This window comes from Orycteropus afer, unplaced genomic scaffold (assembly GCF_000298275.1).
Source record: "Orycteropus afer afer isolate SDZICR_OR568_19922 unplaced genomic scaffold, OryAfe1.0 scaffold00049, whole genome shotgun sequence".
Lineage (NCBI taxonomy): Eukaryota > Metazoa > Chordata > Mammalia > Tubulidentata > Orycteropodidae > Orycteropus > Orycteropus afer.
The window spans coordinates 1570937-1588258 of record NW_006921636.1 but is presented as its reverse complement, the minus strand read 5'-3'; the positions used below and the strand labels follow the sequence as shown (position 1 = coordinate 1588258).

Genomic DNA, 17322 nt, shown 5'->3' with positions numbered 1-17322 from the left:
AGATAAGTCCCTTGTCAGATATGTTATTACCAAATATTTTTTCCCAATCTGTAGGTTCTCTTTTGACTCTTTTGGAGAAGTCTCTGGAAGCATATAAAAATTTAATTTTTAGAAGGTTCTTTCTTCCCATTTTAAGTCATGTCCAATCAGCAGAAGAAGGTCCCGAAAGCTTTACTCTACCCATGTCATTGAGGTCGACTCTACTTTGAAGAGGCAGCTCTTCCCCAGTTGTATTCTGAGTGCCTTCCAACCTGAGGGGCTCATCCCCCAGCACCATATCAGACAATGTTTCACTGCTTTTCATAATGGCTTTCAGTGGGCAATTTTTTTTTTTTCCCCCAGGAGTGGATGGCCTTCCTTCTTCCTAGTCTGTCTGAGTCTGGAAGCTCTGCTGAAATCTGTCCACCATGGGTGACTCTGATGGTATTTGAAATACTGGTGGCACAGCCTCCAGCCTCCGGGTTCCCAGCAACGCACAATCCACCACAGTACAACAAACTGCCAGACAAGCAGTAGCCCTGGACCATAGTTGCTTCTTTAGGACAAAATTTCCAATCTTTGATTTGCCAGTAATGCTGTTCCCAGCCCTTGAATGTTCTAACAATAGCCCTGTGAGGAAGGGAACAGCTCTGTCCACTTTACAGGTAAGGATTTTTAAATTTTTGGTGGCTAGATAACTCACACATGATCACATTAATAAAAGGGCAGAACTGACACCTGGATCAAGGGAGCTGTATCTCAAAATCAAGCTCTGAATAAACAGTCTATCCACTACCTCCTATGAGTAAGTGTCCTCCCTTTGCACTATTCTATCACTGATGGAATCATTTCCACAACGCATGTTCTTCTTCTCCTTCTTTTTTTTTTTTTTTGAATGACAAGCCTCACAAAGTAATAGCTCTCTTCCCACTCCCTCTCTGTGGTTATCATTTCCCTTTGTTCCTTTTCCTACCTTCTGAGCTTGATCCCTGGGCAAATGCTGCCCTTGTGACCTGTTATGGTTGATTGTTCTAAGAAGTGCATACCTCCTTGATGCTACTGTTCACCTCATAGGCCTGTCTCTTGTTTGGCTAAAAGTTGAGGCTAGTTCCAGGCTTGAAGGCTGTCTCGGGGTTTCCATCAGTCTCTATCAGGCCAGGAAGCCTGCTGTTTTTTTCTTCTTCACTATTTTGATTTTGTTCAACATTTTCCTCCCTCTCTATGCAGGATTGCCTATTGTGATTCTTTTCAGAGTGGTAGCTGTGCACCATGTAGGTCTTCTCGTCTCAGGGTCATGGGGGCTGAAGGACACGGGGGCCACTAGTCCCTTGGACTAATTGCTTCCACGCATCTTTGATTTTTTTCTCTCTTTGCCCTGGACAAGGAGAGACCAACAGTTGTACCTTAGATGGCTGCTCAGAAGCTTTGACGATCCTACTCACCAAAGCAGGGTATAGAACACTGTCTCTGTGGACTATGTTCTTCTCAGCAGCCCCCCTTTAACATTTTATTGTGGTTTACAAAGCAAATTTGCTTTTATTAAACTATTTATACATAAATTGTTCATGAATTTGGCTGCAATCCCTTCAATTTGTCAACACTTTCCCACTTCTACCCTGGCTTCCACATTTCCATTTGTCCAGCTTTCTGAATTTTGCTTTTGGGCAAACGTTATCTTTTCGTCTCATTCGTTGAATGTTCTGTGGAGCACAAGCCTCATGGATGTTACCGTTCACTTTATAGGCCTGCTTACTGTTAGGCTGTAAGGTGGTCTCCAGGAGTGGGCTCATTTATGAGTTTAAAGGATGACTAAGGGCCATAGTCCCAGGGGTTCCACCAGTCCCTGTCAGACTAGGAAGTCTGGTCTTTCTAATTAATTAGAATTTTGTTCTACATTTTTCTTTCATTCTGTCCAGGACCTTCTATTTTGATCCCAGACACAGCTGTTGGTAGCGGTAGCCGGACACCCTCTGTTCTTCTGGTCTCAGGCTTCCACACACATTTTCATCAAGGGCAATATCAACCTCAAAGGGGTAAAACTTGGCTCTTGCTATGTGATAATGAAAAAATATCTTAGATATTAAGAAGGCTTATGGCCCTCCAACAGGTCAGAGCATTATCTGCTATACTGATATTTTATGGTGGCAGCAGGGAGGGCAATTAGGGAAAAATGTCCAAAATGTCTTCGTAGCTGGGGTGATAATGAAGAAAAGTGGAGGAACAAGTCTCCACCAACCAGTTTCATTGAGTAATAGTCACTTCTTCTTACACTGGGCAGATAATCAGGGACCACTGCAAAATATCACAAGGTCATATATCTATTACAATAATATAATAACTCTATTCTAAGTGCCACCAAATGGCTTCCAACTCTCAGCAACCTTAGGCGACAGAGCAGAACTGGCCCACAGGGTTTTATGAGCTGTAATTCCATAGTGATACTGCCTCGGAAACCTAAGGAGGTGTCGCTATGAGTCGGGGCTGACTTGACGGCACATAACAACAACAACAATCTTTAAGGGGGCAGATCACCAGGACTTTTTTCCTTGGAGCCACTGGGTGGATTCAAAATGTCAACCTTTCTTTTGGTCAGCAGCCAAGCTCTTAACCATCGGACCACCATGGCTCTGAGTAATTATTTGTTGTTTATATGTCTCCCTTGCTACACTGCAAGCTCCGGGAAGGTAAGAACTGTTAGGCATTGGCCACCCTTACATCCCTAGCTCCCTCAGGGCACAGTGTCTGGCTTGAAGAAAGTATCAATGAATAATTACATGGAAGCAACCAGAGAGAGAGATAGCCACACAGAATCCTGCTACGTCACGTTTCCACACAGTCTCTCCTGACTTGGCTACAGACAGACAACCATTAGCCATTTCTTCTATCCCTGCCCACACCACTCATCACTTCTTAAAGAAATCTCCCAAATGATATCCCATCAGGGTCAACTGACTTAATACTCTTTATCTGATGTACAAAAACAACAAAAATTCTATCCACGTTTATCAGAGACAACCCCAGGAATAGGGCTGGCAGATTTACCAAATAAAAATAAAAATACAGGCTGTACTGTTAAATTAGAATTTAAGATAAAAGATGAATAATTTTTTTAGTATATCCTAAACATTGCAGGAGCTCTGGTAGCATAGTGCCGAAGGCACTTGACTGCTAACCAGGAGGCTGGCGGTTCAAACCCACCAACCACTCCTCGGAAGGAAGGTTGGGCAATCCTACTTCCGTAGTGATACTGCCTCAGAAACTCAAGGAGGGGTTGCTATGAGTCGGGGCCGACTCGACGGCACATAACAACAACAACAACAAACATTGCATGGGACATACTTATATCTATAGTTTAAAAAAATTACTCACTATTTATCTGAACTTGAAATTTGAATGTAACTGTGTTTTGATATTTCCTCTGGCTCCCTACCCATGAAATCCCAAGCTATCAGACTGAGAGACTGTACATCAGCTGGCCTTACTGTCTTCCATCCTGTTTTCATCTTGTCTTTGCAGCTGGGTTGTGGGAGAGGGGGAATGTTAGTAGGATGTAAAAACATTACACTGAGACCAGAAAAGCAATGCACTGGGAGAGCTGATGAATCACAAGCCAGCTGCTAATATTTTAGCTGCCCTGCAGAGAAGGTGGGCATTGGGAGGAGAGGAGATTTCTGGTCGTGGCAAGAACGTTCCAAAACAACACCTTGCCTTGTATGCTTGTTGTCATCAAAGGGGAGGAGGTGTGAAAAGGTTTCACCCCGGAGGTGACCCACATGATTGAGCCACGGAAAGAGATTCACAGTCACCAAAGGAGAGCGACACTTTTCTTTATAGTGACAGACAGATTCCAGTTAGTAATTCCCCCACCACCACTTTTTTAAACTAAGAAAATTCTTTTCACAGGAAGAGAAAGGGGGACATAGAGAAATGACCCTAGTATTCAGCCGGAATAAGTATTCATTGGGATTTTCTTGGCAAAACTAGGAGGTGGTGTTTTGACTTTGAATTGGCTTGGATTTCCTTTTTCTTGTCCTAGGTTATAATCTCATGATGAGACAAAGAGTGAGTATCACACTTGTAATCATGCAACAAAATGCATTGCTAGAATCTGGCTGACCCGCTTTAATGGCCCTATTTTCCTAACTTTGTGGATGACAGAATAAGTAAAAGAGGAATAGAAAAGACTGTCCTAGTTGTTGCTGGGTGCCACTGAGTCCATCACAACTCACAGTGCTCCCACGTGACAGAGCAGAACTGCCCCGGAGGCAGACTGCCGGGTCTTTCTCTCAAGGAGCCAGTGGTGGATTCAAACCTGGAGCCTTTCAGTTAGCAGGCAAATGCTTAACCACTGTGTCACCAGGGACCCTTCAAGGTAGAAGCCAACCAACTCTACCAAACTGCTGCATAAATAAGCGCTTGGGACCGCTGGGAATCATCCCCTTACTTTAATTTATATTTATGTAAAAAACAGACTGAATGTAACTCAAGGCAAAACCGGAAAGTCCTTGAGTCTGTTACAGAGTCCCTGGAAGGGAAGCTTCTTGCCCATACTCCTGGTGTTACCAGAATTCAATCTTTCCCCAAAACGCACGTCTATGGCAGGACGGGAGGATAACGATTTCGGGAAGCCCTTGAGATAATAACCTTGAACTTGGGTGGTCCACTTACGGGGGTAGAGATTCTGCAGGTGTGAAACTGTACTGCATGGAATCAACGTCTTACTGAAATGCAGATCTGGGTGGAAAAGTCATACACTTCTCAAACCTTCCTGGTCCCTACTCACAAAAGTTCCAGAGGAGTTAAGGTAGCTAGAGTCTTCTGTACGAATCTATGGCATGTTTCACCGGCAGCTACCAAACCGTCCCCCACAGACAGCAGGACTGCGCTCTGAATTCCTCTCCTCCACTGCACTATCTACTAACCCACACCTTCTCCCCCTCATTGCAGAACAAAATAAGGAAACGGAAGGATGCCTTCACAGCCTAGTTAGTTTACACAAATACAGATTCAGCTACGAGAACTTTCTGCTAAGCTTCTATTTACATATACAATCCCGTAACTACAACATCCAGCTGGGGAAATGTCTTCATAAGTTCACTCCACTTAGTGGCGAACGGATGATATGTAAACAAATTCCCAAGCATGCTGGCCCAATTCAGGGACCCTATAATTGACGCTTTCAGACAAACAGTGGATTCTTCTAAGCCACTGGAGGAGTGATACAAGGCAAACTGACTTCTCTGTGATTGTCACCTCGCAGAGACACTGAAATCCAGTCCTCTCTGCTTCCATTCACTGCTTTTCTGTTGGCTTGTTTTTGCCTGCCAGGCATCTGTTTTGGTTCAGTATGAGCATGGTTAGTACGAAGAATGGAGGGAACAGACCACAGAACGATGAAATTGTTATCTTAAAGTTAGAAGAGTATTTCCCAAAGTGTGGAAAGCATACCTCTGGTGGGACCAGCTTTGATGTCAGGTGGTGCAGAGGTAGGACATTTAATAGCACTTAAATAGTGAAAAATACTTTTCCCTTTTCAATTCTCACTTCAACCTTCTAACAGCTTTCAGGACAGAGTCTCAGTCTAGGCCACCCTGGGTCACTGGCCTTCTGATAAAGTTGGTATCAGATCCAGCAGCCAAGATGACGAGGCTGTCTGAATGCAACATGTTTCTTTTTAGTCATTATTTATTTTTAATACAAATAAACAACAACTAAAAAGAAAAGGTAACTTTAAAGACATTACTGACATTCAGCAAATAGCTCACTTCTGAACAAAAATTTTCATGTAACAAGTACAACAGTTACACCTTACAATTCACAATCTGTTTCACGGTTTCAAATTTTAGTCACAAATAAAATCCAAAATGTTCATAGAAACCGAATCAAATCAGCTAGTTTCTTTGGTGTAGTATCTTGGTTTGTTAGCTCTATTAATCATTACCTTTCTTTCAGGAAAAACGATTCTGGGTTTCTGTGTATGGTGAAACATAAAGTTTCCTTTTAAGGTAAATTTAACTAGGACCTGGGTCAATTTAAAGCAAAGTATCATATAAATAATAGGCTATCTGGCAAAAACGGTGAAGACGGTATGCAAACAACGGACATTTGGGAAACACCGAGTTAAAAGAATAATTCCAGAACCCTGGTCCCACACTGGGAAGAAGCCAGATTGAGGAGTGTGTGGCAAAGGGGACTTACAGAGTCGGTGGGATTTAACTCACACACCTTTGCCAGGTGCCCGAGTTGATTCTTCTGACTGCTGGTGCCCCACATGGGTCAGAGCAGAACTGTGCTCCACAGGGTTTGCAATGGCTGATTATCAGGCATTTGCGATGGCTGATTATCAGGCATTTGCGATGGCTGATTATCAGGCATTTCCTCCAAGGTACCCTAGGAGGATTCGATCCTCCAACCTCAGCTTAGCAGCTGAGCGTGTTAACTGCACCACCCAGGGCCTTCCACCTCCCCTTGAATTCCCCTCATGGTGCCAGCCAAGGCTCTTTCTTCACTGAAGCAGAGTGGGGTGGCTGGAAGATGGGCGTGTGTACCTTATGGTGAAGACCAGGGTTCTTTTTGTTTCTTCCTCATACAGCAAGATACAGACCTTATGCCTAAAGAACTTTCTAAAGGCCAGTGCTAGCCTGGGGCTATCCACGTGCTTTTTCTTGGCGTCTTTTGCCTGGATCTCTGATGTCTTCTGACCAGCTTGTCCGTCACAGATACTCTCTGTTTTGGATGCCTTTTGGGCAACAGCAGTCACAGCTTAGAACTTTGTTTTTAAATAAAACCCACCTTTTTCTGTTGTTTTGAAGCTCATTAATACACTCCGCTATCAAAGGCTCTTATATTCCCCTAACCCCCAACCACAAACAAGACACCATGTGAATGTTTATCTTTTTAAACTCTCAAAGATGATTTGCTAAAGAGAATATTCACAGGCAATTTCAGGTTCACATTGACTTTCCACAGGGTGACCTATTTAAATGACCCAGATTAACCCAATTCTATGTGCTCAAAATGATAACACGACACTTAAGCTCTGTCGACATGCCATAAATTATCCAGGTGAAAATGGGGGGGGGGGAAGAAAAAGAAAAGGCAGTCCTTATTCAACAGCTTTAAATACCTAAATGCAATTGTAAATGGGAACAGAGACATACTTAAAGATAATGATGTACTGCTACACCCTGGAGTCAAGGCAGACACTGTGGCTGAATGACTTCCATACTCAAGCTGATCACCTTTAATTAAGTATAAGAAACTTCATGGCACGCAGTACCACTAGCAAATACTTCAGCTGACTTTTAGATGAACACATCTCCTGGGCAAAGGAAGTTTCCAGTGGGAACCACTGCCCTGAATCAACATGGGGGGAGAATGGAACTGAAACAGCCCCGTCATAACGACTCAAAAGTGTTGACTCAAGTTACATATGGCAGGGAATGGGGGCGGGGGGCATTGCTTAGGCTGTGCAGAAACCCACGTGGGGCAGATGGGAAGATGAGTAACTGGAGTAGACATTCCAAAAGCACCAATCTAAGCATCTCAGCAAAAAGGATGTCAAAAAGGCAGGTGAGGTATGAGAATCAGGTGTGGAAAAGAGGTCTGCTTGTGGGTGTGACAACAACCTACCCAGACACCTTCTTTTGAGACCCAGCTCCTCCAGTGGTGCTGGCTGGGAGGTACGTTCAGTTGGGACCACATTCTGGGTCAAAGAAGAGTGTTGGTGCGTGACGAGTTGAAGGGAGTGACTGCATCAGGTCACTTGGGGAGCCACACGACACACCCACATTGCCCACTGTTTATAGCCTATTGTGCTGACCACGTGGCTTCCAACAATGCCGCACACAGAACCCAAAGAGAAACATTTAGACTGAACCATTCATTGAACTGGCTCCAGTTGCCTTGTACCAAAGGAGTAATTTTATAGGAAACACGTATTTAGATGTCTAGGATATATGTGTATATATTTTTAAGTGAAAGATGAAAATTCTACTGAATCAATCAATAAAATATGAACGGTGTACGTACAATGAAACCTGTGAGAGCTGGAACTCTAAGGGACTGCCTTGTTTTTCCAGGTCTTGCAAGTGTTTCACCTTTGACAAGGTGCAGTCTTACAACTTATCTATCACTTGTTTTAGTGGAAAATATTGAGTTTTCCTTCTCTGACAGGTTTCTATCTTACATAGGTTCCAGCTTTTGCAGGTTTTACTGTAATTCATAAATAACATTCACCCATCTTGCAATTTATGGTAGAAATAAGGATTACCTACATTTGAATAGAGCTCTATGGCTTACAAGGCACTGTTATACCTTCAGTCAACCCTGGGGTTGGGCAGGTAGAATTTTACTGTACCCATTTTACAGATGTGGAGGCTTGGGTTCAGGTTTGGACCACACAGCTATCAAGTAACACAATCAAGCATAAGTGTCGGTCCTCAGAGATAAAATCTAGACTCTCTTCACAACATCTTAGCTGCTAAAATATGGGCAGCAGATGTATCGGGCTGGCCACACCATTTATTTAGTCTTGGGTGTCTTTCAAAGCATTTTCACCTACGAAAAGAAGGATGCGGAACCGGTAGCTGTCAGCCAGTTAAACCTTCTTCATGGCTCCCATGAGATTTAAGCCATGTGTTCCACTGGAGGAAAAGGAAAACATCTCTAGGAAGTAGTTGTTCCGAATCAAATTCATTGTGCAGAGAACTGGCTGCGAGTCTAGGAAGAGAGTCAATAATGCCTGCTTTCTAGGACACCCTAACTCTTCCACATCTCCCTTCGTTTGGCAAGTGTCTGGTGGAGACAGTTTCCCTGAAGAACGCATCTGCAAGGAAGGGTTATTTTTCAAAACAGCAGAACATAGAGCAGCTTTCCTCCACCTCTGATTCTGGCTGCACCTCCCCCTCACCTCCAGGGCTGATTTTATGACATGACCTGGGTCTCTCTGTTCATAACCAAGAAAAATTAAGACAAGAAGTAGACTTAAGACAATGATGCCGTCACCAGTGCTCCTCTTATTCTAGCTAAGAAACCAGTGATGGGGACGCAGTTCAGGCAGAACTGGTGTATCTCTCAAGCTCCTGCTAAAATGGTCATTAAAATACCATTAGTGTAAATGAAACTTTTAAAGACAAGCAAACAGCAATATTAAATCTTGAAATAAGTACACAGATATACAAAATTTAAGAAATAAACAAGCAGATAAAAACCCAAATGCAATTCTACGCACAAGTGCAAACATACACAATTCACCTACCGTGTCTTCACGATCTTTCTTTGTTTCAGCTTTGTTGGGTGAAACCTTAAAAGTTTGAGAAAAGCAAAGTTAAAAATCATAGCTCTTTAGGGTGATTTTTAGTTCATAGATAGTTCTCTTAACAGATGAAGGAAATGAGAAGTCCTTTCGGGATGGTAAAAATTCAAGGACTTTTGGGTAATATCTACATACACAAAAGGCAGCAGCTAACTAAATTCATGTTTTAAGGGAAACCCATCAGAGCTTACAAATTCACCAAGAGTTTAACGACATTCAAACTTATGCTGCTGCAGGCCACGGACTTTCCAAGGATTCCTCCATTACTCCAAACTAATGCAACCTGTTTGGTATGGAGGTCACATTCTGTCGACTTTCTTGTTGGCTTGCTTTATCTTTTGACATTAGTCTTGATATTTGGAGAAAACCCAAACGCAATTTGGTGCTGTCTCTTTAATTATGCATTCATTCACTGTGCCCTTTTTGAGTGTCTGCCTTGTACCAAGCCATGGGCTCTGGGGAAACAATAGTGAACAAGTCCAGGGAGACATGGTCCCTGCTTCAATCCAATTAAAATAGCAGACTCAGATGCAGCCACACAGAAAATGATTTCCAGTGTTTCACTTGCCACCTGAGTGGAAAAACTGCTTCGATAGATCAATAACACAAGGAGGAAATTTCCAATTACTTTTGGGATCTGTGACCACAAAACACCATCCAATTATTCCATCATCATACAACTTGTCTTCCATAATTTGCACACCCAGTGTTCGCATCATGGTTCCCAACTCCAATGGCTCATTCACCAAAGGCTTGATGTCAAACCATTCTCTTACAAAGCATGTCTCATCCCTGTTCTCCCACGTTCCAGCTGCGTCTTGATGCTAATCTGTTCAGTACATTAACTTTCAAGTATGCATGATTTTCAGCATCAACCAAACCACTGAGCAACAGGGTTGAGAAAAAAATAGAGGCAACTACTTACCAGCGTTTTAAAGAAACTCATGATGGAATTATTATTCTCTGTAGTGTCTGTGGTCTGGGGGTTCTCCTTTGTAATCTCCAGTTCTTCTGGGGCCTCCGGGACAGTTGTGACTTCCTGTCCTTCTTTTTCCTTGCTGTCAACTAGGTCCTAGGAGCAAAACAGAGTTTTCACAGTTGTAACTTGTTGAATAAGGACTCTCGAAGTATTATTTCTGCTTCACACCCTTTTCTCCTGTACCCCCTAATTCCAGCCATACTTCTCCTGCCCACAGGCTTGCAGAACAATCGGCAGCTTATGAGAATCACTCTTCCTTCTCCTCCTCCTCTTTCTAACAGATTCAGCATTTGCAATTGGTTGCAGGGACATTGTTTCGAGCTAGAGAGGAACAAACGAAGAACTGCCTGTTGCATTCCAAACAAAATCCCCTTTCTCCTAATTCTGCAAAGATGTTGTCAAGACACCAATATTTCCCATTGTTGTGGTCTCCTTGTCTAATGATCTGTACATTATCCCCAAAGAGGCCTCTGTTTGTTTTCCTACAATCCCCACTGGGTAAATTATAGCAAAAAAAAAGCTGGTGCTTTAGGACAATAATCGTGCTTTTGGGATCTGGGAGTTTATGGGTGCGAGGAATGTGATCCAGGGACAGAGTGTCTCCTCCAACTGCGTTTCGAATCTGTCCTCCTTTCCCCATCTCTACGCTCATGGCTTTGGGCCAAACCACGGTCACGAGGTGACCGGAACAGCCTCTGCCCTGTCTGCTTGGGCCCTTGCTGCCTTTCAAGCCATCCTTTATTCAGTTCCATCCTCACACTACTTTCCTCCCTCCATTGGCTTCCCACTACCCTTAGGATCAAGTCCAAGCTCCAAAACAGAGTCTCCAAGGGCTTACAGTGGGAAGCCAGGAACGGGCAAATATTAAGCAAGTATACGAACATGCCGTAACAGCGAAGACAGAAAGGGGCCAGGTTTTTGGCAGAGATGTGAACAAGGAAAGGGGGCTTTCAGGTTAGAGATGAAGAGCAGGCATTTACAGCCTGAAGGGTGCATGGGAATTACGCACAGGCATAGAGAGCGAAGAAAGCTCAGGGCAGAAAGCTCTGAGTTTAGGACTAGCTGGTGCCGTGTACGAGAAACTCAAAGAAAGGTGGCCAGAGAGAGCAGCATGAAGGAGAGAGGGGAACAGACAGGCTGGATTCACCTTCCTGCAGCCTAGAAGAGTTCTGGGCACATGGTTGGCCTTCCATAAATAGCTGCTCAGGCAGATGAATGGGAAGGCCTACAACGGACGTAGAGGCGCCCTGGTGGTGCGGTGGGTAAGGACTCGGCTGCTAACGGAAAGGTCAGCGGTTCCAACCCATCAGTAGCTCTGCTGGAGAAAAGATCTGCTGATCTGCTTCCATAAAGATGGTTGTTCTGTGCATCGAGTTGATTCCTACTTACAGTGACCCTATGAGTCGTTATGAGCCATAAAGATTACAGCCTATGAGGCAGTTCTACTCTGTCCTATAGGGTGGCTAGGAGTCAGTGTGAACGTGGCAGCACACAACAACGTGTGGAATTGTGAAATAACTCATGTTCCCCAGTAGTGTGGTCCTGTGCTGGTTGGCTGGGAAAGAATTAAAAAACAAAACAAACAAACAAAAAAAACCTTTGGTATCGAGTCAGTTCCAAGTCCTACAGCTCATACAGGACAGAGCAGAACTGCCCCATAGGGTTTCCCAGGCTATAAATACAGACGTAGACTGCTGCTGGTGGATTTGAACTGCTGACCTTGGAATTAGCAGCTGTGTGCTTAACCATTGTGTCACCAGGGTAAGGATAAGGGGTCAAGAAGCCAGAATTACAGAGACTTCAGTTAATGATGAGAAATGGGCTCCTTCTTGCCCTCGAGCCCCTGTATTTAATTTTTACAACATTGAATTTTTACTGCTTGTACTACACAAGTTGGGCTAAGTTGCTACTCATCAAACTACCCCTGGAAGTTACCCTGGGACTAGAAATTCAGAAAGTGTTCTGAGTATTCATGAAGTAGTCTATGCAAAGGGTCAATAAACAGTTCTAAAATAATTTATTTCATTTTGTTGCTGAAAATATACACAGCAAAACATGTAAAACTCAACAGTTTCTCCATGTACAATAACTCAGTGACATGGGTGACATTCTTCGAACTGTGTAGCCATTCTCACCCTCTTTCTGGATTGTTCCTCCCCCGTTAACATAAACTCATTGCCCTCTAGGCTTCCTACCTAGTCTCAAGCTGCTGTTGTCAGTCTGATCCCATACAGACAGTTCTTTAAGTCAATAAGTCTCTTGAACAGCTTTAGTGGGGTATAACTGGCATCCATTTCCATAATGACTGACACACAGCAGATGCCAAGAAGCCTTTGTCAGGTGGATGATGAAGGCCCGTACCTTCCTCTCCCTGTCTGTGAGATCACTATGCGCGCCACCAGGCTTCCACCTCCTCTCTTCAGATGCCAGGTCACTTCAAACTTGTCCATTCTTAGGGCTCTGGCTCAAGCCTGCCTCCTCCCACTGCACTCTTCCTGGTCATGCCACACACGGCAATCCACTCCCTTTCTGAATTTCTGCGCCACTGTTCCTCTCAGCCCTCACCTGGCACGTAGGTTACACATGCAGGTCAGTGTAACGCCACAGCCCCAAGTAGAACAGGTGTTGCTGTTGGCAGCCATGGCGTCAGCCCCCGACTCACGGAGACCCACGAACCACTAACAAAACGCCACTCAGGACTGACGTGGATGGGACCGTTGGTCCTGGGAGTTTTCATTGGCTGATTTCCAAAGCAGACTGCCAGGTCTTTCTTCCTAGTTTTCCTAACCTTTCTTACTCTGAAAGTTCTGCTGAAATCTGTCCAGTGCAATGCAAGACACCACTGACAAATGGTGGTGTCTGCTCCTGAGGTACCGTGGCCAGAATTGAACCCGGTCTCCCGCACGTCAGGCAAGAATTCTGCCACTGAACGTGCGAATAGTCTTCATTAAAATGGAGCCTTTGTGGAACTGCTACAAAAGTAATTAAAATATACTTTGGTTATTATTTTAAAGATAAGGAGCCCTGGTGGTGCAATGGTTAAGTGCTTGGCTGCTAAGCAAAAAGTCAGCGGTTCAAACCCAGCAGCGACTCAGTGGGAGAACCATGCGGTGATCTGCTCCCATAAAGATTACACCCTGGGGACCCCATGGGGCAGCTCTGCCCTGTCCTATAGGGTCGTTACGAGTCGGAATCAACTTGACGGCACACAACAACAACAACAGCAGCAGCAGCATTTCAAAGATAATAATACACATATCCTACGATCGTCTGACTCTGCCCCAGGGCCTTCTAAATGGTGAGGCATAACTGTGAAATATCCCCTAAGGAACCAGCACTTCATGAAACTAAACGCAGGTAAAAGTGATGGCCTTACTAAACTCCTTAGGTTTTCTAGTGGATTCCAGGCAAGAAGTGTTTTATTTTGGAAGAGAGGCCCTTTGAAAAAACAGGCGCCAATATGAGTTAAGCTTTTTATAATCCCAGGGTATAATTCGGATCCTGATTATTAAGTTCGTGGAGAAAGACGATGGCTGAACATGTCTGTCTGTAGCAGACCGGTGCTGACATATAGCACCTACAGCTGGTGACGGGTTACTACTGCCATGTATGTCAGGAAATTTTTCTGGTATCAAGCTTTTGATACTATGGATACTTTTGCTTAGGGGAAGTGGAGCAAAAAGTAAACTGGATCATTTTTAATGTAAATATTTAAATGTTACGCAAATAACTGAACAGGCATCCTGAAGATAAGCCATTTTCAAAGTTGTCTGAAAATTTAAGGTACACTAGGAATGGCCCCCTAGGCTGAGTTGACCGTGTTGCCTAGGAACAGGCATTTATGTCCATGTCCTCATTTAGTCATTTGCATTCAGTAAATGTGTGGGAGCATTTTAACTAAGTTCAAACTGCCCATATACAAAGGATGTCATGCTTGGTGAAGTACACGGTGGGCAAAAAAGAGGAAGGCCCTCAATGAGATGGACCGACACAGTGGCTTCAGTGGTGGCCTCAAGCACAGCAATGATTGTGAGGATGACGCAGGACTGTTGTACACAGGGTCGCTACGAGGCGGAAGTGACTCGATGTCCCCTAAGAACAACATAACGACCCGCTATGCACAGGCTACACAGAGTTGGCCCAGGCTCGGTAGCCAGCCAGCCCCAGTCCAATTTCCTGCTGGCGACTCACTCCTGGGTGACCCTGGGCACATTCCTAACACCTATGTCTCTGTGCTTATTTGTAAAAAGGGAGCAATGAGTAGCTCCTGCCTTCCAGAGTTATAGGGGAGCAAATGGGGCAGTTCATATGAAGCATTTAGAAGAGTGTGTGCTAATCGTTAAAGGAGTTCTGACAGCATAGCCGTTAAGGCATTTGGCTGCGAACCATAAAGGTTGGTGGTTCTCTGCAGGAGAAAGATGAGGCATCTGCTTCCCTAAAGATTTACAGCCTTGAACACCCTATCAGCCAATTCTATGCTGCCCTATAGGGACGCTGAGTTGCAACTAACTCAATCAGAGTGGGTTTGGTTTTGGGTTCTAAATGTCTGAACAGTAAACGTTAGCTATTGTTATTTATAAGTAGCAAATATTCTGCTAGGCCCTGTGAGATACACAAAGGTCAGTCAGACATCGTCTTCTCCGTACCTGCTTACAGGCAGAAAGCAGCCTTGGTAGGGCAATGCTTAAACACTGGGTTGCTAACTGAGAAGCTGGCAGTTTGAACCCATCCAGTGGCTCTGTGAGAGAAAGACCTGGCCATTTTCTTCCATAAAGACTGCAGCCTAGGAAACCCTATGGGACAGTTCTACTCTGTCACATCAAGTCACTGAGTCAGAGTTGACTCAAGGGCATGCAACAATGATAGGCCAGTAATGGACAAAGGCCCACAGAGCCAAAAACCAAACCCACTGCCATCAAGTGGCTTTCAACTCATAGCGACCCTAGAGGACAGAGCAGAATTGCCTCACAGGGTTTCCAAGGCTGCAGATCTTTACGGAAGCAAACTGCCTCACCTTTCTCCCATGGAACAGCTGATGGGTTCAAACCACCAATCTTTCAGTTGGCAGCCAAATGCTCTAACCCCTGCACCACCAGAGCTCCTTAGAGAAGCTGAGGTACTCTGATAAAAAGATAAGTGAGTTCCTTAGCTGCTTATTAGAATCACTTGAGCTATTTTATTTCATTTTTTTTTAAACAATGTCAACCTCAGGCCCCACCTAGGTCAACCAGTCAGAATCTCTGGAGGTAGGGCCCATGCATGAATAGTTTGAAAGCTTGTTAGGTGATTTCAACCTGCACCAAGGTTGGGAATGACTGGGCTGGAGGGATGGGGGAAGGCTAGAAGATGAAGACTGCCCTTGGCCTTGGGGACTAAGCTATATTCAGGCAAGCAGAGGCCAGAAGGGATGGGGTACATGCAAGAATTCCCATCAGGGAAAAGAGCGAGATGAAAGGCTGCAAGGGGTGAGGAAGAGGTGGGGCGGGGGAGGCTTGGGGAACAAGCCCTTCAGCTCAACTGACACATAAAACAAAAAAAAAAAACAATGCCTGTCAATTCTAACTCCTAGCGACCCGACAGGACAAAGTGGAACCGTCCCATAGGGTTTCCAAGGCTGTAATCTTTATGGAAGCAAAGCCCACACCAAACCCTCTGTTGCCGAGTCAATTCTAACTCACAACACCCTCTGGAAAACAGAGCAGAGCTGCCCCACAGGGTTCCCAAGGCTGTAATCTTCACGGAAGCCGATTGTGGCTGATGGGTTCAACAGTAGGCCTTTCCGTTAGCAGTGGAGCACTTAACCACTGTGCTCCAGGGCTCACTAACTGACCTACACAGGCATGAAAGGTAAGGTGGCTAGACACAGAATTTGGAGACAGACTGAAAAAGTGTCAAGTGCCTGCCTAGGAAGCAGGCCCCAAGGAAGAAGCATGGGCTCTGGTAGCAGCCTCGCTGTAAGGAGCCCTGGGAGCACAATGGATAACCACTTGGCTGCTAAGAGAAAGGACCACCTACCAGGGGCTTGTGGGAGGAAGACCTGGCCATCTGCTCCTGTAAAGATTACAGCCCAGGAAATCCTAAGGGGCAGCTCTACTTTGTGCTGTAGGGTCATTATGACTCCAAACTGACTTGACAGAACACAACAGCACGCCTTGCTACTTCACCAAGGGATGGGACACAGGGCAACGACATCCACCAGCAGCAGAAGAGGGGGGTGTTCTGTCAGAGCACCCCAGCAACACCCCAGAGACAGATGCCACTGCATGCTCACAACGGAAGCGTGGCCAGTCAGGTGAGCACAATGAAGCAAGGAGCAAAGATGGAAGCACCTCTATCTGATCTCTCCTCCCTGGGCTCATCCAAGTGAGGGGAGGGCACAGCAGGCAAGAAGCTACCACTGGGGAAGCCAGGAAGGGGACAGCTCTGTATTCCTACAACTGCATGGAGCGTATGAGAAAATAAAATAAAAACCGTAACAGGGTAGGGCTGGAAGACTAAGAACAAAGATAAGGAAACATTAAAAAAACAAAAGTCTCACAATTCTGGAATTTTTAAATAAATCAGCAGATGGTACCAAAAACCAAACCAAACCCCACTGCCCTCCTGTGGATTCCCACTCAGCAACCCTCCAGGACATCAACATGTGAAATTAACAGACTATCATATGAGGGAATATTTTGCAGTCATGAAGTATCACTCTTTGAGGAATGTGTCCATTCCAACAAGGAAAAATGTCCATGATAAAAATACAAATAACCAACATCTACATATCAGGCCCAGTACTAAGCTAGTTACCATCAAGATGATCTCATTCAATTCTTACAGGATCGTATGTTACCTAAGCTCTACTGATGAATGAATGGATGTCTGGGAAGGAGAAACATCTCTTCTAAGGTAATCCATCACAGCTGGGATTTGACCCTAAACCCAAATCCCAAATGATTTCAGAGCCAGAAGGCTGTTAAGCCCCAAAATACACTGGCTCAACTATTCCATTTCAGGTGCCTACTCAAGTATTATCTTTCCACTGAGGGCTCCTATTTTAAGC

The 17322-nt window shown here is 44.7% G+C and overlaps 1 protein-coding gene across 1 annotated transcript in view; it reads right to left on the bottom strand.

Moving 5' to 3' along the window:
- BCAS1 (brain enriched myelin associated protein 1) overlaps positions 1–17322 on the bottom strand; it is an 84573-nt gene that overhangs the window by 49586 nt on the left and 17665 nt on the right. Inside the window, exons 3-5 of the mRNA XM_042780625.1 lie at positions 10221–10367; positions 9239–9283; positions 6584–6718 (exon numbers count right to left, since the gene is read on the bottom strand). Of these exons, the coding sequence (XP_042636559.1) occupies positions 6584–6718; positions 9239–9283; positions 10221–10367 (327 nt within the window). The remainder of the gene's footprint in view (positions 1–6583; positions 6719–9238; positions 9284–10220; positions 10368–17322) is intronic.